Source organism: Gadus morhua, chromosome 22 (genome assembly GCF_902167405.1).
Source record: "Gadus morhua chromosome 22, gadMor3.0, whole genome shotgun sequence".
In the NCBI taxonomy this organism is placed as follows: domain Eukaryota; kingdom Metazoa; phylum Chordata; class Actinopteri; order Gadiformes; family Gadidae; genus Gadus; species Gadus morhua.
The window spans coordinates 15513682-15535729 of record NC_044069.1 but is presented as its reverse complement, the minus strand read 5'-3'; the positions used below and the strand labels follow the sequence as shown (position 1 = coordinate 15535729).

The 22048-nt window shown below is 45.3% G+C and overlaps 2 protein-coding genes across 7 annotated transcripts; both read left to right on the top strand.

The window, feature by feature from the left end:
- Positions 1-175: 175 nt before the first annotated feature.
- Positions 176-2946, top strand: cbx3a (chromobox homolog 3a (HP1 gamma homolog, Drosophila)). Of its 2 annotated transcripts, none has more exons than XM_030346960.1 (5): positions 176-478; positions 1116-1261; positions 1397-1553; positions 1639-1733; positions 2575-2946. In XM_030346960.1, the coding sequence occupies exons 2-5, from the start codon at positions 1122-1124 to the stop codon at positions 2696-2698; spliced, it is 516 nt and encodes a 171-aa protein (XP_030202820.1). In that variant the 5' UTR covers positions 176-478; positions 1116-1121; the 3' UTR covers positions 2699-2946. The 2 variants fall into 2 exon arrangements, with proteins under 2 accessions (XP_030202820.1, XP_030202819.1); XM_030346959.1 differs by having other exon boundaries at positions 195-459.
- Positions 2947-4493: 1547 nt separating this feature from the next.
- Positions 4494-11507, top strand: snx10a (sorting nexin 10a). Of its 5 annotated transcripts, none has more exons than XM_030348168.1 (10): positions 4494-4690; positions 5005-5059; positions 5149-5328; positions 5523-5612; positions 6191-6244; positions 6331-6417; positions 6578-6678; positions 6872-6970; positions 10632-10841; positions 10952-11507. In XM_030348168.1, exons 5-10 carry the CDS (start codon positions 6212-6214, stop codon positions 11094-11096), a joined length of 675 nt encoding a protein of 224 aa, XP_030204028.1. In that variant the 5' UTR covers positions 4494-4690; positions 5005-5059; positions 5149-5328; positions 5523-5612; positions 6191-6211; the 3' UTR covers positions 11097-11507. The 5 variants fall into 5 exon arrangements, with proteins under 5 accessions (XP_030204028.1, XP_030204025.1, XP_030204024.1 ...); XM_030348165.1 differs by having other exon boundaries at positions 5452-5612; positions 10955-11507; XM_030348164.1 differs by having other exon boundaries at positions 5452-5612.
- The last annotated feature ends 10541 nt before the right edge of the window (positions 11508-22048 follow it).

Sequence of the window (22048 nt, the reverse complement as noted above, 5' to 3'; positions counted from 1 at the left end):
TGGTGTTTATGTTTAATTATTACTGAATGCATTTAACATTAAGGGGAAATCCACAGAATAAATTACAGATTAGACTGTCGTTCATGTTCAGACACCCATGGTCGTTCAACCACACCCCTAATCCCGTGCATCCTGCAGGAAACGCGTGACCGCATATCTGCTCTACAGTTAACCTTTTTATCTTCTTTTTTGCCACTTAGTTGTTGTGTGTTTTGTAAATCGTCGGTTACATAGAGTACCTTCTAACTCTGCAGTAGTAAGCATTGCATTTCGGGGATATTTTAACTCTAAATCCCACCTCGGCCATCGACTGTAACGGCGGGTTCCGGTACCTCTTCGGCACCCGTAGCAAGTATAAAAGAACTTGGTTTGAGCGCGCGTTAGTACTCTCGCATTGAAGAGTGAGCGGAATTTTCAGTCAAAGTGGCAGGCCGGGTAACCAAAAACCAAGACCCTGTTGTAAGCAGTTTATATCACGGTAAAAGTGTCTACCGATATTATTATTGTCTGCTCGTGACACCATTGTATATTAATCCGATACTATTTAGTGCTGTCTTTAATATCCATGCATAATGGCCGTAGTGTGTAAATATCTTATACGCGGGTATTTCTTCATTGTAGATGCGTGTTGTCGCTATGTTTGCTCAATTTCCTTAATAGTTGATCTGTGTTTCATATCGGTAGAAATCACTAATATCTTGCATCCACCAAGGATGTAACGTGGGTCTGTTTTTAAAGGCCGGATGAGTTAGCATGCGGCCCTACTGTTTGGCTAGCTAGCTAGCAAGCCTGGCCTTGCTAACGCTGGCAAACGCAACAATGGCCCACCACTTTCAGATTTATTTGTGTAACAATGGACACAAGGACATTACTATTGGCCTTTTAACCGTTCATTTTGTAAACTGGTGCCTGTAGCATAAATGCATGTTTCGAAATTGCAATTCTAATGACTGATGTTTTTGCAGTTAATTAAAAAAACTTGCATAAGCCAACGTTAGGTATCTCCAGAGCACGCAGTATTTTCCGTTAGCCAGTGTGTTTATGAATTCAACGTTGGATAGCGTAACCTGGGTGCATGCCTTTGTACCATGCTGATGTCTTTTCTTGTTTAACAGCAAAACATGGGCAAGAAGCAAAACACCAAGTCCGCTAAAAAGGATGTAGCGGAGGAACCGGAGGAGTTCGTGGTGGAGAAAGTACTCGACCAACGTCTTGTAAATGGAAAAGTGGAATTCTTCCTAAAGTGGAAAGGGTTTACAGAGTAAGTTTTAGAATTCATGCCAGCGCAGCCTTTGTTGATGTTGTTCCCTGTATTGATGTCCAATGGGATTTTTGGTTCTGCCTGTGCAATTTTATTTATAAACTTATGGTTTTTCCCTGCCCATCATTACTTAAGAGCTGATAATACCTGGGAGCCAGAGGAGAATCTGGATTGCCCAGAGCTCATTTCAGCATTTTTGGAGGCACATAAGAGCATAAAAGAGAAGCCTGCAACTGTCAAGAGGAAGAGCTCTGCAGATGAATCCGAGCCAGAAGCCAAAAAGAAGGATGTGGTAAGTTAGTTTGCATATTATCATCAATAAGAACACTTGTATCTAATTTTTGGAAATAGTGACTCATTGCACTTTTGTCTTAAAGAGTGATAAGCCCCGTGGATTTGCCAGAAACCTGGACCCAGAGAGGATCATCGGCGCTACAGACAGCAGTGGAGAGCTCATGTTCTTGATGAAATGGTAAATCATGGTTTATATCTATTTATTTTTTTACTTATTACAAATAGCACAAAGGATTGTATTACCACAGTGGGATTATGTAACACGGGCAACAAAAAACGTAGCGTTATTGTGTTAACAGCTGGAACATATCAAATGGGAATTGTAGGCCACGGCAATCATCGTCGTGTAGCAGTTATTGAATGGGTTCCTTGGTCACGTTTTGGACAGCGCTTTTCAGGGGGTTGGCTGTCAATGTGGGTCAAAAAAGATATGTTTTCTGAAGCCCTGTCTAGTAGAGGTTTGACGAGTTACCTGTGTGAAAAGCATGGTTACGCTCACCTTAAGGCTGTAGTCCGAATCAGTTCAACCTTTGTGCAATGAAATGTTTTTTGTCTCAACTAAACGAGCCGTTTGTTATAATTTGCAAATTACTTATGGAAATGTGGACATTGTCAAGAGTGCTTGCATATTTTGCTTGCAAAACGCCTGCCTTGGGAAGCAAGGCAGACGTTTGGCAAGCAAAATATTGGTGTGCAAAGGTATATCTTTTGTGTAACAATATAATTTTAATGATAACTTCTATTTTTGATTGTAATTGAGATGGGCAAACTGAGTGCAAATGTGGCTATATTTATTGAAATAATAGTATACTTGTAATGACTTATAATTTGCATGTCCTGGGACAACTTTTCATATGCAGGATAAACCCTCTGTAAATGCTTAACGGGTTGTATCAAATCCTTCTTCGCTGGCTATCTGAACTTGGGCAGATCAGGAGAACAGAAGAATTAGAACTTGAGACAGTTTGTAACGATCAAGTAAATCGTTTTTATATATATTTGGTTTATTTGTTCTACAGGAAGGACTCGGACGAAGCAGATTTAGTTCCAGCCCGTGAAGCCAACTCTCGCTGTCCCCAGGTGGTCATCTCCTTCTATGAGGAGAGGCTGACTTGGCATTCCTGTCCCGAGGACGAGGCATAGATGTTCTCCTTTCTGATCCTTTGTGTTTCTCCTTAAAGCTGTGTTTTTAGGCTACCTTGTATTGTTGTTCTTCTGGTTTAACGTTAGTGTGGTTGTAAATAGGGCAACTACTTTTGTACATATTTTTAAGATGTTGGAAACATTGATGCTGCATAATCCAGTTGCGCCTTTGAAAAAAATGCATTTTTGTATTCTCTCCGTGTAACATCCTTAAATTGTCCAATAAAACTTATTTTTTTTGCTACCCACTTCTGTAGATTTTTGTGTTATGGTATCTAAATGATAAGCAGACAGACTAAAATGATTGTGCTTTCTATAAAGTGATCACGGTACAAAATATGGAAAAGATTCGCGCTGTGTTTAACGTGCTCCACATGATCACTAACAAATGTTCTGAATGGCTTGCTGATCTAAACGAATAGTCTCAGAAATTCTAATTCTGAAGCACAATTGGAAGCTAGCGATGTTGCCAGCTGGAATGGTTATCAAGACTTCTGGGAGGACTTCCCATGGTGGGCATTACTGATGGACTGATTGGTGTTGCCAGGGAAAGTCCTGACTGTTTATATGCAGACAATGTAGATTGCTAACTTCATGGGTTGTGGTTGTCCTGAATTGTAAATCATATGGGGAATAAGGAAAGAAAGAGCTGCATAATTTGAAGATTTGCATAACAAAGCTAACCTGAACTGTTACCAGCTATTTACTCAGAACATCAGCAATGAAAACGTTTTCTATTATAAAATATTTTGTCATATTGATGCTTGGAATAATTAAGTGACACATTAAATAAGTTTTAACATCTGTACATTACAACCATCTAGAAGAATTTGGTTAAAATTTGTGTTAAGCCTTCCTAGGGACAATTCAATATTACCGGTAGGAGTGTTCAAACAATTCTTAAAAGGCTGCACTATCAAATAGTTATCTCTTCGAGTAATTTCTGGTGAGAGAAAGGGCCTTTAGATGTAAAAAGCATACATTCAACAATTGATTATTTGGAAATGGATCAGTTTGAAGACATACAAGGACCATAGGTATTATCCTGTGGACCTTACCAAGAAGGATAGCGACGGTGATTTACTTTCAGACTTTTAAAAGACAACTTGTACTTCATTAAATGTGTCTGTCTGGGAAACTGAACTCACGTGCTGCATTTTTTTAGATTGGCCTGACCTAAATGACAGAACTGCAGCAGTTCTTTCATAAAATCGAGAATTCAGTTACTGCCACCATGGTTCAACCTCTACCTGGTGTCCAGGAACCTATTCCTGACACTGTATTGTGCATTCAGTGAGTGAGTGTCAGGCATGATCATATTATGAACCTTTGTTTCTCAAGAGATCAAGGGAGTCTGGAGATCAAACTCCATATGACCTGTGCATGGATCATGTATTTAACGCAGAGCTGATGTACCAGCCTCTAACGACATGCATCCACAACCTAATGTTGTAAAATCATAACTCTCTGATCCGACGGTCTGGAACATTCAGATGGGCTAGATGGGCTGCCACTTGTAGGTTTACCCAAGGGCAGATGTAAACAGCTGGATAGGTGTTGCCCAACCGCAGCAACCATCGGCAGCCTTGTAGGTGAGATGACGGAGCAACATGTAAAGCGCCTGTATGTCTGTACATTTCTGTGTATTAAGAATTCTAATGGAAAGTTATGAATGAAAAAAATAAAGCATCTAAAATGTGTGTGTATGTGCTTCTCGAAATGTAGCCTGCATTGTGAGGGACGGGGGTGGTGCTGTGGGTTGAAAAGGGGTTGTCTCTCCAACAACAATGAGGATTATCTTCCCAGTTAAAGAGAGAAATTGTGAAATGCACAGAATGAGATCATGACCTGGTCCACTGTATGTAAATAAGCAGACCTTACACTCGTGGATTGCTGAGAACATTGGTGGAAACATATCAGGGTTCAATTCAAGCGATTTCAGCACTTGGAATAACTTTATTTTGGAATAACTTCGGATCCCCGAAGAAACTGGTATGGCTTGTGTGAGGAGATTCCTTAATTCATTGTGTAACTCGAATGTTTGTAATGCTAGACCTGACTTCGCGAACGCTCAACTCCTGTGCTTTATGTCAATTGTTGTCGCGCCCTATTAGGTCAAAGTATGATATGCAGTAAAAGATACAAAGCAAGGGAGTCTACAATTGTATGTCAACTACAATTGAGAATACCTTCAGTGTTAAACACTTTTTTTATTGTTACGTTCCTTTCATTATCGTTCTATTTTCTATTCTATTATATCAAAATTCCTAAGGCTATAATTAAGACTTTCTTAATTTCTTCAACAGCTCCTCCCCTTTCCAGCTGATACGATTTAGCATTCGCAAGCAATCACATCAACAGGTGCGCATACAAAAAAAATACCCAGTTCCTTTGGTGTTGCAATATAGCTGCATAAGTTCTAAATGCATACATGCATGTTGTTTTTGTAGGCAAGGGGACGTGAGTTGAGTTTGGGCGGTTGTGCCAAGCACGTGCATTTGAACCGATGTGCCTCTGAACAGCAGAACTCTGAGGGTCTTGAGCTTCATCAAATGTTCAGTTGAGGTTCGGGCCTCATCCCTGTGTGCTCTGAGTCTAACTTATCTCATACATCACTGGACCGAAGTAAGGTGAGCGTTCATACTTTAAAACTGTTATTGGCATGCACAATATTTTACTTGAAGGCTGTTATGTGCAGCCTTGTTTGGGTTGTCCCACATTATCGATGCCAACACTTTAGCGATTATTCCCAGACTGCTTCGTTCTGAGGTAACTGGGGGCCTTAGTTCGACCAATGACCAGCCGACGTCTACATTGTGAGCAGGTTCTCCACAGGGAAACTATTTCGACTGGCGAGAGCTGCGGTCCACCTGCCGCGTTTCAAACTGCGGGTTGCATTATCGTCTGCAAACGGGTAACATTTGAATGGGGTCAGCGGGCGACTAGATATTATGTATTTATGTACATTTATATTGCGATTTTAAATACTAGGCCTATTTGTCTTTGTTTGCTATGATGCTAATCGGTCCAAGGTCCCTTTACACAAATTCCACTAATGTCGGTCCTAATCTGTTTTAGCCATCTTGTCTACGTAATTGACTGGCTCATGTGATGTTTTGCTGAGTAGAGAAGCGATGGGGTTAAGGGTTTGTTTTCCTTCTGTTGCCCAGCTGCACGGCATGTTGTCAGTATGCGTGGCTCTTTTTCTCTGATCATGCTATGGGACATGGTCCTCACAATCTGTCTGAACGTGCATATTTTGCCCGCATCACAAACTTCTGCCACAGGATTTTCTACTTTATTGTCTATTGCGGTTTGCTTATGTGAAAGGATAGGGCTTTAAACTGATTTCACAATCTACATCATGGTGTAGGCTAATGTGTATTTGTCTGTCTTTGCTGAGTGGTTCTTGATTAACTCAAAACATTGTGAATCAGGCCTGAATCTAAGTCTCTCGTAGCCGTTTTGATGTCAACATCTCGAACAATGTAGTTGCAGGTATCTCTTCCCATTATGGACAATGCATTGGACAGTCTCATGAAAACGGTAAGTGACAGTTTTGAACATATGCAACATTTAAGCATTATGTTTCCAAGTGCAATACAAGTATTTAACGATTGCTTATTTTGTAGGAATTCATAAACGTTGGTGTTGGGGATCCCAGGTTCCATCGTGATGACTTCTGGCACACGCACACAGACTATGAGATATGTCTACACGTGAGTGTGGCTAAGGCATTAAAACGATTACAAAATGACAAAGTTGAAAACTATAGTCAACTGGTTTAAGCGTTCATTTGTCTTTACCTGTTGATTCGTATTTACCTGTTGATTCGTATTTGCTTTATTGACTCAAGTTTCTATCTGGCTCTGTCTCCAGACCAATAGCATGTGTTTTAGGAAGAAGGCTTCTTGTGTCAGGAGGCGGTACAGTGAGTTTGTGTGGCTGCGCCACTGTCTGCAGCAGAATGCTCTGATCATGTACGTTTTATCACCTTTTCATGCTACCATTCCAAGCATTACCAATGTATCGCTGTTGTGTCCTCTTTGGTCGTTTGATGGATATTAACTAATGGAGGTGTTAAGTTGTGAACCCAAATGGAAATAATTGAAGGTCAAAGTTTGTTTTCCAAAAATGCAGGATCTCTGCTAATGCTTGTGTTGTGTTGAGCAGAGAGTTGCCCAAGCTTCCCCCGTGGAATCCCTTCTTCAGCATGACCAACAAGGAGCAAGTCACCCAGAGGATGAAGGGCCTTCAGGAGTTCTTGGAAATGTAAGTTCACCCCAGTCCACCTTTTACACGGGGTCGCAAATTACTGTAATCCATCAGGGAGGTAAATCCCTGCAACATTTATTAGGTGCCCAAGCAAAGTGTTTGTTTCACCCTATTGCAGAGGTGTTCAACTGGAGATGTATAGTGATGTGGATAGATGGACCAGGGAGGTCGGTGGGACATTGATTTCTAGGGTTGGGCAAAGTCTTCATGTAAATATCAAATTGGTGTAGAAAGTATTACATTGATCAAGTATTTAAAAAATGGCATTTGTCAGATAAATCAAAGATTTGTTAAAGCAAGGCAATATTAACGGACCGCATTCTATTTAAAACAACATTCAATTTTAGACCACCACATTGGCTGGGGCTTGATCCCATGAAGTGCCCGGCATTCATAAAACAAATGTTTTGGTTTGATATTTTGGTGAGCCCCAGAAAGGTTGAATGACCCTATTGTACTATTTGTTAGAATAATTATTCTGCCAGAAATGCCTAATCAGCCAAAACTACACTGTTGCTTTTATGAAACTTTCCATAATTGCGTATCGCCTGACCCAGTGGACCTACAGTCATGAAACTTGTGTGAAAACGTATGACGTGCGTTTCCTCATGATGGAACTTTCCCTCCAGTTTGGATTTAGTTAATAAATATCCTAGTTTTCTTTTTTTATTGGTTGGATCAAAAGCTTTGGCACATGGCTTCTATGGACCAACACCTTCCATCTTATCAGAAGGAAAGTCTTTAAACTATCAAATATAGCCCCCAGGAGCCATTAACTTAATAAAAGGGCGTGCTTAAAAACACGTTAAGACATGAATGCTTATATCGACTTCAAGATGGGACTGCTATGATTTAGAATCAAATACAAAAGAGATTCAGGAAACTATTCAAATCAACAAAATTCAATCAGGGCGTGGCATCAAAATGGGCGTGACATGTGAATAAAATGAAGTTACTAGGCGGTATGTTTGATTTGAGTGAGGGCAACCTGGTGGTCGAAGATTCTAAAGGTTTTAACAGCTTGAGTAGGACTAAAGGGCTGATTATGTTCTCACGGATTTAAGGGGGTTTACAGATCCTCCTTGCGTCCACCGCAAGGACCTGACGTGCGCCTCCCAAAAATGGTAGGCGAGGTGACGCAGCAGCAAGGGCTGTGATTGGTCTGCTTACAACCCCACGCAGGGGGCATAAGGTTCACGACTGCGTCGAAGCGTCTGCTTGGTCGTTGCGTCAACGTGGAACCAGAATCAGCCCTTAAGTCGATTGACCGCTCCCAAAATGGTCAAATTAAATTGAAGGAGTCAAATGTTTGAGTAACTTAAAGGAGACATATTACGGTGTTTTCCCAACAAGTAAACATAGGCCCAATCCAAATGTCCGGACTCACAGACTTTGATGCGCGTTCTCGCAAAATTATTTAGGCTTTAGGGCTGTCCCAATGTCGAATTCCAAAGGGCGTGAGTTTGAGTCCACACTTACCGAGCCCTTTCCGTGAGTCCTCAACAGTTCATACTTTACCTAAGGGAATTACCCACAGTTCAAAGCGTTGTGAAGTTTACACGGAGACCATAGGGAAATCCGGAAATTAGGAAGTTAAACGAGACGACGCTACTGTCAATGCGCGACCAGATGGGAATTTCTGCCTTTTTTTTGTTTTTCAGTGAGCCGGATCATTTGGATCAGCTCACCAACAGGAGCCGGCTCTTTTGGCTCCCTAACGGCTCTTCATATTACTACTTATAACTTATGATTAGTATGTATAGGCCAATAATCACCTAAATTATTCAATACATCCTTTATACTGATGTATTCAAAAGTAAAAATTATGTTTTCTAATATCAATAAATTGATGTAGCCGTTGTTTTCATTGCATCTACAAAAAAACGTCAAAGTGAGAATTCCCAAACCGGCAAGTGTCTGCAACGTCTTTGTCATTAAACGTTGTCAAGGTAACGTGTGCTGTCCCAATCCCATATATACCTGTCTGAGCCGCACTCACTAATTTAGCACCTGAGATCAACTCAGTCCGTGAGTCCTTAGTCCCCAGAGCTCACTTTGGGATTGGGCCATAGTATTTGAGTTCCAGAAAATATGTTTATGAAGCTGGTTAGTGGAAATATCTTTTAGGAAAAAGAAATCTTGCCTACCGCTATTCCCCTCTGTTTCAGTCCCTTCAGAATGCACCGTTTCTGGTTTCTGTAGCTTTAATGCAAATGAGCTGCTGCCCATTGACCAATGAGCTGTCAGACTGAACCACAGCATGGAGAAGGGCTTGTTGCTGTTTGTGCACTCCTGGAGCTCATTATCGATATAATATTTATGGATATTTATATAATAATATATCTAATATCACGGGCAAAAGCTATGTGCGACTCGGATGATATTATGCATCGTAAAGACTGCGTCTGACGTGTCTGGCACTTTCACGAAAAGTAAAAACTCGTAGTGAGGGATATCTCGGCCATGGTTGAGAAGAATTGGGAGGGGGGGGGGGGGGGAAAGGAACTTTGGCCTTGACTCTCTGAAGTCCATGAACCGCGACATGGACGGCAGTCCGGCAGAGAAAGGGATTGTACTCCCGGAGCTGAGCTTCCGCCGAGTTCCCTCCGCCGGAGCTGCTCGTCTGCTGGTCCACAAAATCTTAGCTATGCTCTGATTGGAGGGAAGTGGGAGGTTATATTCAACTGTGCCCCCTTTCTACGTAGGAGGGGGCGCCGAAACGAACTCGCTCGTTTGGTAACTGTAGGCGGGGTACTTTCAGAAATGCATTTCTCACTCAAAAAATCATGTCCAGACTTTTTTATGCGTGTGGGAGCACCAGATCACCAAAACGAAACCCCAAATCCCTGGAAAAGTGTTGTTTTCATAATGTCCCCTTAAATAATTAATTGCTCTGAACTTAATCCGGTTTAACCAACTTTGTAGACATTTGTCTCCTCATGCTGAACACATTTTATAAGGAACCCATCCCCCTCAAACAACATAGCCGTCGGGCAGCCAAATAAGCCCAATCACCTTAAGTGCCTATAGGCGTGCTTTACTTGGGGCAATCGTCATTAAACTTGGTGTACTTTTATCTAACCTGGTTTAAGTTCATCCAAATAGCACCGTAGGAGGTGATGGATTGAAAACTTTAAAGAAGCATAACTTTACATATGGTCATGAAAGTTTGTACCTCACCAGACCCAAGCCAAGGCTGGTCTGTATTGGGTTTGGCCCCCAATAAATGCTGCATGCGGCCTTAATTTAATATATATATTAAGTTTAGTAAATTCATGGTATTTTGAAAAGGTGTGAATGGATCCCTTTTTAAATCAGTAATAGGCACCTAGATCTTTAACCTACTCCCGGTATGGTTTCCTGTAATGTTCCTCCTCCTTTACTTGAAGGAGGTTTTCAGATACGCCTTTCATTGTGGGTCGCAGATCCAAATTCCCTCTGTTGCCTCATCCGCATAAAGGCTCAATAAGTCCTCAACTTAGTCGGAAAAGAGTGTCATCAGTTGCAGAAAATGGTACTGGAAATAAAACTATTTGAGTACTTGACCTATCAAAAGTTCCTGATTGACCACACCAGAGGAGAGGGCTGTATTTTATTTTTAATTTTTTAATCTGGTTTTGTCGGCCCAATTCAAGCCCCCATTCTGTTTGTTGCACAGTGTGCTGGAGACGCCCCTGCTGCTGTCCGACAGCCACCTCCACCTCTTCCTCCAGTCGGAGCTCAGCGTCCCCAGGATCGAGAGGTGTGCCCGGGGCGAGACCCGCTACTCTGTGGCCGAGGCCATCCAGCGCTCCAGCGGCTGCCTCATCTCCTCCAGCTTTCCCCTGGACTACACGGGCAAGGGGTACTCCGACTCAGACTGTGAAAGGTAGGCCATCATGGGGGGGTGGTTTGACGTGTCCGCTTGACGGTGCGTGGGCTGATGGTTTGTGTTCTTAAGATGATCAATGCTCTGACACCCGATGGCTCCTCTTACAGCAGTGCCTCATCAGGCTTGGGATTAAGTGGCGACGTCCACTCGAGATGCATCGGCCTCCCCTGCCTGGAGTCTTCCAGCGGAGACCACGAGTTGTTCTGCACCCTCTCTCGTTCGCCCTCGGAAGAGAAAAGCATGCCTTCTTAAGTTTTACTCGCTGATTTGGTGTTTGAACTAATTGTTCCCCCCCCCCCCCCAACTAATTGTTATCTATTTCAGTCTCTTCCCCCACTTTTGTTCTTAACAGTGCATTTGTTTCAATGCAGTCAGCGTAGTTGCCGACTGGGTCTTGTAACGTTCTGTCTAAAGGATTTAGACCAGTACTTTGTCCCTGTAAAATATTTTTAAATGTGTATCAAACCTCAAATGGTACATTTGGGGGGGGGGGGGGGGATTGATGTGTAATCTCTGTATGCATGTCATCTTAACTGTTGTATTAGAGTCTAGCAAGGGAAATGTGTTTATAATGGCAGTTTTTTAGAATGATATGTGTTTATATATGAAAAATACATTTTTTTTTTTTAATGGATGAATAAATGCCTCTCTTTAAACAGAAAACGACTTCTTTGAACAACCACCATGAATTTCTGAAACCTTGTGTACTGTTCTCTCAGCCCAGTAGAGGGAGTGTAGACCTCAGGAGATGAGAAGGAAAGTGGAACACTGTTTGATCAATGCTAAATGTATTTATCTCAAAACCTGAAGGATTATATATCATCCCATTTGGAGTGGAAGGATTCTGTGAATTGGGAGCCTTTTTGCTCATCTAGTGATTTCATTGTTGGCTCACTTGGCATTCTTCATCGTGTTTTAATCATTCATTGAGTAAGTAACTAGTATTCATTGCATTTTTTTAGTCTATCCCTGCATGGGAATAAAATTCCTAGGTTAAGAGATTGTCTCCATTCCTTAATAATTACATCATTGTAAGATTCGAGTTAGGATGGTACATTTCACAAATCTCTATGTAATGATAAACTTGGCTGAGCTGGGGATTGTAAGAATGCCAGCCCTTATCTGGCCATATAAATGCATATTAATTGCACCAAGGCTTAATTCTGTTCTGCGCTATAAATTAATCAAATGGAGTCTTTCCCGACCAAGACGCCCGTATTCCAGGTTACACTAACGGCTATAGATTTCACCAAGCATTCAGCTTGCCAGTAGGCCTACTGAAACCATCCTTTTTTTCTTCTCACCTGCATGGTGCAGCTTCCCCCTGTGCTCAGGCTGTCGAAGTTGTCGACACCGCCCACGAAAAAACATCTATACAGCCAAGATGAATAGAACCACTGAACCACACTGATGCATATAAATACTGGCATGATTGCACGCATGTGAGGGAATACTGTGCAGGAGTCTACTGCCTTCATCACCCGTCATTTATTTTTTACTTATTGTTTTTTGGTGTGATGCACTCGGTCTCCAGTTGCTGTTCAGGTTGACCTTATCAAAGTACACTATGATAACGCACTACTGAACAGGGGCATGCACACACATGGACAGAGGCACATGTTAAACTCCAGGCCAAGGGTTTTGGATCACATGCAAGCTGTACTGTGCCATTCAATATTTTTAAGACAAATTTGCAACAGACACGAAACAAGACCCACATTGTTCCTTTAACTTGCAAAGTAATTGTTTGCACGTGCATGTGTAGGCCTATATTGAAAAGCTTCTGCCTCTTTATAGGCGAGAGAATCTTGCATGGGATATTGAGTATTTACGGGAGACGTCTATTTCTGCTCAGTAATTTATAACTCAATTTCCAGTGTGCATCGATGCGCTCCATACCTCCAAAACACCAAACAAAGCCCCCGGACCCAGTCGTATTTCAAAGCAATTAGGGTGTCCAGTGAGTTGTGAACGGACTTCGTTTCGCCTGCGCTGGGCTCGTGTGATATTTTTTAATTGTTAATTTTCTGTCACATTGGTTCACTTCTCCAGCTCTGGTCAGGTGATTGCGTGCCGTGCCTATGGGCAACAAATAAAATGTCAGGGCTGATTCTTTGCATTTTTGATGAACGGTAGCAAGTTTTTTATTATTTCTTTTTAAAGATATTTCCCAGAAAAAAATGATGAAACCCTATGTCATGTGCAGTTATTTTACTGCAGGACTCTCTCCGATTTTTTTCTTTTCATCGATGTAAGAAGCAGCATTCGAGGATGCTGCCAATATTTGTATCCACTTTTATGTCTCTGAATTATTAGCTCATTTAGACTCCCACCAGAGAAACAGGCTTCACCTTCCTGACCCTTCAAAAGCACAATGGCAAAATCCATGGGAGCAATTAGCCTGAATAACCTGTGCTTTCCTTCACACCTTTAGTATATTTCACCAGCCATCTTGGACCTTCTGCTCCTCTGTTTACCTTCACATCCATAACCCCCACCCTCTCTTGGGCCCTGACCTCTGCTGCTTGTTTTTACACTGTATCTCTCTCCCTCTATCTCCCGCCCCACCTCCACCACCACCATGGTTCTCTCCGTGTCGCTCTGTCTCTCCGCCTCCTCTCCCTCTCTCTAACCCGACGTGCCGAGCAATGGGTCAGAGGTGACGGCTTGCATTGTATTTGTGATTATTGCATTTAAAGTGCTATTGCGTTGCAGATCATTAAAAGTCAATGGGCTAGCCTCTCTCTTCCTCTCTCTCACCACTCACCACACACACTAACATTCACACATACACACTCTCACGCACACGCACACACATACACACTCACTGACACACGGAAACACACATATACAGAGACACTTACACGTGTTGAGCAAAGCACACACGCAGGCACAGCCATTTCAAAGTAAAATACGACCTGTGCACAGATAAATGTCACTGAACCATCTATCCGTGGATGTTAAAGTCGGCTAATGGAGATGACATATTAGAGGACCAAATGACGGCCATAAAAATTCCCACCATGCTTTGCAGTCCCGCCTGGCCACTGTGAATGTGATAGGTTACTGCGTTGCACGGCGGCCAATTATCAGCGGGAATGAGGAAGAATGGCGCTTGATGTCACAGACCCACCACATTTGTTTAAATTAAAGGAATCAAATCACCTCAAACGAATAATGGATATCATTTGCGTGGACTGGGTATTTGAAAAGCAATATATTTTTATTTACTATAAAAGTCAAAGGATTTATGCTAGAACAAACGGCCACATCAAACGAGTGACCCTCACTGCACAAGAGCTCTCCTCGATGGTGTATTGATCAGAGCTGGGAGTGCAAGAGTGTTGAACTCTCACCTTTGACCTTTGATAGGACCGGGCTCTGTATCTGTTTTTGTGTGGGTGTGTACACGGAAACACATGCAGCATGCCCCTGCGGCTCACTTGAACCCACACACCCTTTGCCAAAGCAAAGACCCATCCACAGGTACATGCTCATGCTCCTTCTCATCCTTTCAACCTTCTATCTCTTTATTAATTACTCAACTCCACCCATGCATGGCTCTCCGCCTCTCTCTCTCTCTCTCTCTCTCTCTCTCTCTCTCTCTCTCTCTCTCTCTCTCTCTCTCTCTCTCTCTCTCTCTCTCTCTCTCTCTCTCTCTCTCTCTCTCTCTCTCTCTCTCTCTCTCTCTCTCTCTCTCTCTCTCTCTAACTCCATGAGTGAATGGAGCGGTTGTAATTGCTTCTCTATGGAGCCGCAATACGCAGCACAAAGGAGCCGGCTAGAAACCACATTTGCATTCGAGATGAGCCGAGACGGAGAGGGGTGGAGAAAGAAAGAAAGAAAGAAGCAAAAAAAGGGAAGGAGAGCGGGAGAGGAAGAGGGATAGAGCATTTGCCCTCCTACCCCTGCTCCGTGCCGCTCATCAACTCTCTCCTCACCTCCCCTCTGCCGCTCCCCCCCCCTTACCCCTCTCCCCCCCTCCATCTTTTGTTTCGCTCCCTCCATCCCTCCCGGCCGCTTATCGGCCCTCCCTTCCCGTTGCTCGGCTCCCCTTGCATTGTCTTTCCAGAGTTCCAAGGTCGACGGGAGCTTGCTCATCAGAGCAGGGTATTGTGCGCTTAGTAATGGCATAGAGGAGCTAATTTGTGTGTGTGTGTGAGTGTGCGCGTGCGTGCGCACTTGTCTCTTTGTATCTTTCATTTATGTCGTTTTTTTTTGATGGGCTGCATGTATCATCTTATACGCACAGATAACTCTTTGTGTGTGTGTGTGTCTGAGTGTGTGTGTGTGTTAGATGGCTGGTATAAGCGGGAGGGGAGATGGCAATTAATAACTTAAATGCATTGGATTGCAGTTTTTCACAACCACCAATATCTTACACCGTTCCAGACGTTTGCCAACACTTTAACTCCTGCAGAGCTCTCATGCAGGCACGTGTCAGAGGACATAGGCACTGGAACGCACTCGTTCACACACACACGCTCGCACCAGCCCGCCCACACAAATGCACACACACACACACACCAGTATGTCCCTGAGGATTATCCTTTTGTAGCCTGATAAGCATTTTTGGTTTTGATCAATACCGTTAAAATGCCAAACAAAGCGTAATTAGCTTTAGGATGGCCCCCAACTGTGAGTGAATAGGCCTCACCCTGGGTGGTTTCCTCTCTAACCATCCATCCCTCTGTGAGTGTGTGTGGTGTGTACAATGCATGTGTTTGTGTGTGACATATATTCCTGTGTGTGTGTTTGTGTATGTGTGTGTTATGCATGCATTCCTGCGTCTGTGTGTGTGTGTGTTTGTTTGTGTATCATGCATGCAGACATGCCGCTGGTTTCCCTGCTGTGCGTGGTAACCGCCCTCCTCCCTCCCCGAATTGACAAGGTGCACACAGGGACATAGATTAGACAGGGGCTCAAGCAAAGCTCCAGGTTGATTGAAGCCAGTGATGGAGTTGCCCCGTTGACCAGACCCCTCATTCACCTCCATCTTCATTCCCATAATCATTTGGACAACCTTTATAATACATCTCTGCCTGGTGGTTCCTTTCAATTTCTTATGGGCCAACTCAATCATTTTATACTGCTTTATTTACTCAGGGCGATACATGGGTGGACACTAGAGTGGTCGTAAATTGTCCACAATTACCGATATGATGCGGCTATTTCTTGTGCCGTAATCTATGATGACAAGCGTTGTAAAACCCTGGCCCGGGTGTCAAAGAGAAGAATGTAGGCAGGCACACGTGGTGCTGCATAATGACAGGCCTATGGCATAACCTCTGCGTCATCCCAGCTTTTGCTGTGGTTTTTACAAAACCACACAAAACAAAGCAGACGTCTCAGTTTCTCAATGTTTGTTGTTGGCCCTCAAAGCTTTGAGTTCCAGAAGGTTATCGGTTTGGAACGTGCGTTGGTTATCAGATCAGTTTTGTCTTGATGATAAAATAAATGAACTAAATGAGATCAATGATCAAGACTGATTCACACAATTGTTATATAAACCGTCTTAATGATTCCAGCGGGTGCATTGACTTACATCACGTCAGTATTGTGCTTTGTGACAATGCCCAAATGTCACGGTTGCCGCCCCAAACAGTTTGTCCCAACCTAACCTTGTTATACGCACGTGTTCCAAGGTTTTTATTGCTACATATTTAACAAGAGAGTATCAAAAGATTGCCAAAGTAAGAATCCTCTGCTTTCTTTAGTAACTCATTGCTTCCATTCTTTCGTCTCCAATTAAAAAAAGCATCAAAAAGGGGGCCGATCCCATTGAACAGAGGGTAGTTTCGTGGTCGTATCTTTTAAAGACAGAGCATGGGAATACGTCTTCATTCCGATCACGGTCGGCTTTGATGACTTCTGCGTGTGTGTGCGTGTTTGTGTGTGGTGGTGAGAGCGACGACAGGAACTATGTGCGATTAAATTAGTGTGTGTCGGTGTAAGAGAGAGAGAGAGAGAGAGAGAGAGAGAGAGAGAGAGAGAGAGATGGAGAGACAGAGAGATGGAGAGAGAGAAAAATGTGTAATCCTATAGTGCCGTATGTGTGTACATGTGCGTGTGTGTGTGTGTTTGTGCGTGTGTGTGTGTAGATGGCTTGGGGGTGGTGGGGGGTGAGGCAGGGGGATGGGGGGGGGAGGATTTAAACCCATCATAAAGGAATTCTCTCCCCACCACAACGCACCGTTTCCCCCCCCCCCCTCCCCCCCCCCCCCTCCCCCAACCCACCCTGCCCGTAGCTCATCCCGACACTTTTATGCTTTTTTATTTTCAGGCCCATTGCAGCCGAGCCCAGAGATGTGATTTATACTGCCTGGCAGCACGGGCACTGCAGCAGGAAAGACAGATGGGGAGGGAGAGAGAGGGTTGAGGGAGAGGGAGGGAGGGAGGGAGGGGGAGAGAGAGAGAGAGAGAGAGAGAGAGAGAGAGAGAGAGAGAGAGAGAGAGAGAGAGAGAGAGAGAGAGAGAGAGAGAGAGAGAGAGAGGGGGCTGGAAGTGATGGAGCAAGGAAACGAGAGGGGGATGCGTTGAGAGGGAGAGAGAGATGGAGGTGAGAAGAGGGAGAAAGAGAGAAAGGGAGGGGGAGGTGAGAAGAGAGGGAGACAAGGAGGGGAGAAGAGAGGGAGACAAGGACGTGAGAAGAAGGAGATGGTTGGAGGAGAGGAGGATGGAGATGAGGGCCTTTTAGTGTGCGTTGACGGAAAGGGGGGCATTGGGAGCTGATGGGGTTGGGGGTGGAGGGGGGAGGGGGAGCTGATGGGGTTGGGGGTGGAGGGGGGAGGGGGGCTGTGGGAGCTGATGGGGTATGGGGGGATGGGGGAGGGGAAACACTGGGAGCTGATGGGGTTGGGGGTGGAGGGGGGTAATAAGAAGGGGGCAGGGTCAGGAAAAAGCAAGCGAGTGAGAGAGAGGAGGTATGATGAAAGAGAGGGAGAGAGGAAAGTAGGAAAACCTTTCTTTCTGTGGTTCTGAGCTTTTGGCTCTCATCTCTCACCTCCCTGTTCACGATGGACCACATTTACACTTTTAAATACCCCCCCCCCCCCCCCCACACACACACACACACACACACACACACACACACACACACACACACACACACACACACACACACACACACACACACACACACACACACACACACACACACACACTCTGTCTCTGTCTCTGTCTCTCTCTCTCTCTCTCTCTCTGTCTCCCTCTCTCTCTCTCTCTCTCTCTCTCTCTGTCTCTCTCTCTCTCTCTGTCTCTCTCTCTCTCTCTCTCTCTCTCTCTCTCTCTCTCTCTCTCTCTCTCTCTCTCTCTGTCTCTCTCTCTCTCTCTCTCTCTCTCTCTCTCTCTCTCTCTCTCTCTCTCTCTCTCCTCTAATGAGTTATCGGCCCTGTCGGCATCAGGAAGCAAAGCCCCATCCCTCCGATACACTGGCTCCCTGACAGTCTAAATCACTACACATCCCCCACCCCTGCCGCCCTGCCTTCCATCCCGCCATCCCTCCTCCATCCCGCCCTACCCTGGGGGCGTATGGGGACCCACCCTCTCCCCTATTTCTCCTCATTCTCCTCCCCGTACCTGCCCGCCCGTCCGCCCGCCCGCCCGCCCACCCGCCCGCCTGAGGTGTGTGAAATATTCATAGGGCGCCATTGATTGAGACAATAGGGATCGGTGGTGGAGGTGGTGGGGTTGGAGGCTGGCTGGGGGGATGACATGTTGCAAGGCTCAGGGCGTTACTCTGCGACAGAGGGAGAGAGGGAGAGAGAGAGGGAGAGAGGGTGAGGGAGACAGACGGAGACACAGAGAGTGAGACAGTAGAAGCGTGTAGGGCCAGGAGAGGCAGAAACAGAGAGACAGCTTTCCTTTAACCATAGGGTCTGGCTGGGGAAGAGGAATGATAAGGGTGAGGGGTTGAGGAAGGAGGGGGGCGGGAGCAGGCTCATCAAGTTCACAGAAGCTCGGGGGCTGGTGAGAACCAGGAGGCCGTTCTCCTCGGTTGTCATGTACTTTCAGAGTTGTTCATATGTCAAAGTATGCCTTTCTGGGTTTCCATGGACGCCTGTTTGTGTGGGTGTTTTGTGTGGGTACACAATCCACAGGACTGCACGTGCTGCTTGTGTGTCTGTGAATTCTGAAATCTGCATAATTACGTGTGGCTGCCCACACGTACAGTGTGTGTGTGTGTGTGTGTGTGTGTGTTTGTTCGTGTGCGCGCATGTATGGGTTGGCATATATGTGCTTGTGTGCGGCTGTGCGTATGAATGTGTGTGTGTCCGTGTATGTATATGTGTGTGTCTGTGTGTGTGTGTTTGTGTGTGTCACCTGCCTGCCAGAGTGGCTTGTGTGTGTGCCGCTGTCTGTGCACTGTAACATCTCTCTCTGTCACATAGCCGCCTGAGAGGAGATGAGCTGCCATGCCTACTGCCATTCATCCATCACACCACACACACACACACACACGCACACACGCACACACGCACACACGCACACACGCACACACTCATACAAGCATACACACACACTCATTCACACACGCATACACACACACAAACGCATACACGCATAGAAACACACACACACACAGATACACACACATGCATACATAAACCATATCCTCTCTAAATGCAAGCTACAAGGTCTGATAGCTGATAGCTGATTTCAGAGGAAATGCCTTCTCGGTCTGTGCTTGTCTCCGTCCATCTCCCCTCTGAATTATATATCCTCTACCTCCTCAAGGCTTGAGGAAAGACAAGGAGGTGAATCCTATTGCACATTAAAGATGTTATAATCTATCGTCTGGATTCGCAAATTCTGCAAGCAGCCATCATAAGTGTTTGAGATGAGGATTAAAATGGCGATAAACATGGTTCAAATTGAATACATTTTAATTGAATACATTTCAACAATAAAATTACAATGCATTCTGAACCACACTTACAATGCCCCTGGGTTCATGTATTAAAGATGGTAAATCTATCACTAACACATACCAAAATGTACAAGTCACTCCATATGAATTAAATTATACTAGCACATCCTTAAATCAAGCATTCACCTTCTTGCGTCAGTCTGTATTATAAGTGAGCTTTGATGCTAAAGGACAACACATAAACAACTAATATTGTGACACACACATGCTCGTGCCTGCAAGCAATTGTATGTTTATGTTTGCATGAGTATCCATACGCGTGTGTATCCATATGTGTGTGTGTGCGTGCATTTCTATATTAATGGCTGCCTGGAAGCCAATGGGTTAATGTCTTGTATCTGAATGTGTATGAATGCATCATCATACATCAACGTCCCCCCACTGCCGTAGTACAATCGGGAACCTTTGCAGTGGCAAGGATTCACCGCGCTGACAAATAGTTCATGTTTGTTATTTAGGGGGAGGGGTAGGGGGGGGGTTTCCCCGATGGACCACATGGCTCGAGCTGGGTCAGCATCCAACCAACCAATCAGGCGTCAACTCGCAAAGGTCAAAGGTCCCTCTCATGGCTGGAAGCCCAGTAACTCGCCCACTGAGCGGGGAGAGGGGCGAGAGAGAGGGAGTAACATGGGCACAAACAGGCGATGATAGTTATGACATCAGTGTAAGTGCTATTATTACTGCTACAATAAAATAACCTAAACAGAAGCGTCCGTGCAGGATAAACAAGTGTCTCGTTGTTTGTCATGATGTCACCCGCGGTGGAACGCTGTTTCACCGGCTAACAGCGCTTTAATGACCACGACTCAAGCCCCTTCCCCCGAATCGCTTACCTAAGCTTAGCGCTCGCGCGACTCCCTCTCTCAAGCACTGTTCCCACACCTTTTCTGTTAGTCATTGACGGTCACGGGGCGCAAACTGCGGTTCTGTCTAACCATAACAGTCAACTCGGCGTGTGCGTTTGGGTTTTTCCGTCGGCGGGATTTACGAGCGTTGGAAGGGCGTCTCGTGAGTGAAGCGACCGCCTTTTTGCCGCACGCCTTTGAGCAAAGAGGGCCTGGGTCACGCCACCGCACCGCGCCACCGCCGGCTCTCACACCTAACGGCCACGCTGGCACGATGAATTTGATGAATCCTCTTATCGCCCCGGGAGACAATTAAAGCGCATGTGACACGGGGGATGCTATCTCCGCTCTCCTCCTGTAGCGCTTCATTTAGAAGCCATTTGTCTCCGCTATGGATTTCCTATTTTTAATGGCGTGCGTATGCAGGGGTCGAGGTGTGCTGAATAATAGATGCCTCTCACCTCCCCTTCTCCTGCCGTCTTGCTCCTTCTCGCACAACCCCCACCCCCTAGCCATACACTCACATATACACACACACACGCACACATACGCACACACACACACACACACACACACGCACACACACTCACACGAGGTCCTTCGGCATGTGCTAACACACGGCCTATGCTACGTCAGTCTCCGCCTCAAACTTGAAGCGGAGACGAAGAGGAGACGAAGAGGAGACGAAGAGGAGACGAAGAGGAGACGAAGAGGAGACGAAGCACAGCGTGCCCGGCCTGCTCCGTGTGTTCTGGACGGTCGGGCGGTCGGCCTCTTCGAGCCCTGGGGGGGGGGAACCCAAGACAAACAGCCGCCAAGGAGACAGTGAGCTGATCTAAGGCTAACCGTAACCCCTACTCGGATCTCCCTCCCCCCAACCTGTTATCCCTATCTTAACTCAACCCCCCACTAATACACACTAACACACACACACACACACACACACACACACACACACACACACACACACACACACACACACACACACACACACACACACACACACACAAACAAGCACGTGCACACCGCTTATCCTGCTAAGGACGTTCATCAGGGCAGCCGAGGGGCCGCGGCGCGGGGGTTGATGTATGGTCCTGGCTGGGCGTGAATGAATAGACTAGTAATTATCCCGTTAAAAGGCTGGCCAGACAAAGCCAGCTCCCCTCGCTATCATTTAAATTGTTGTGTGTGTGTCCCCCACCGCTGCCTCTTCCACCACTGTCCCCCCCCCCCCCCAACCACCCCCACCTTCCCATCCCCAGTCTTCTGATTGACACTGTGCAGGGGATAGGAGAGGGAGGGGGGGCTTGTGAAAGCTATTTATGGTGTCCGAGACGTTCCGCTAATTGCGGAATTTAATAAGGTTTCTGGAAGAGCGGCTTCGGGCTCAGAGGCGTCGTCCCGCGTATCTCTTCAACTCTCTCTCCCTC

Bases quoted from the DNA above. Each gene is read 5' to 3' on its own strand.
- cbx3a (XM_030346960.1), top strand. From the start codon at position 1,122: ATGGGCAAGAAGCAAAACACCAAGTCCGCTAAAAAGGATGTAGCGGAG. The intron at 1,554-1,638 runs GTAAGTTAGTTT...TTTGTCTTAAAG, and splicing joins AAGCCAAAAAGAAGGATGTG to AGTGATAAGCCCCGTGGATT. The intron at 1,734-2,574 runs GTAAATCATGGT...TTTGTTCTACAG, and splicing joins CTCATGTTCTTGATGAAATG to GAAGGACTCGGACGAAGCAG.
- snx10a (XM_030348164.1), top strand. From the start codon at position 5,493: ATGACCAGCCGACGTCTACATTGTGAGCAGGTTCTCCACAGGGAAACT. The intron at 5,613-6,190 runs GTAACATTTGAA...CGAACAATGTAG, and splicing joins GCATTATCGTCTGCAAACGG to TTGCAGGTATCTCTTCCCAT. The intron at 6,971-10,631 runs GTAAGTTCACCC...TTTGTTGCACAG, and splicing joins CTTCAGGAGTTCTTGGAAAT to TGTGCTGGAGACGCCCCTGC.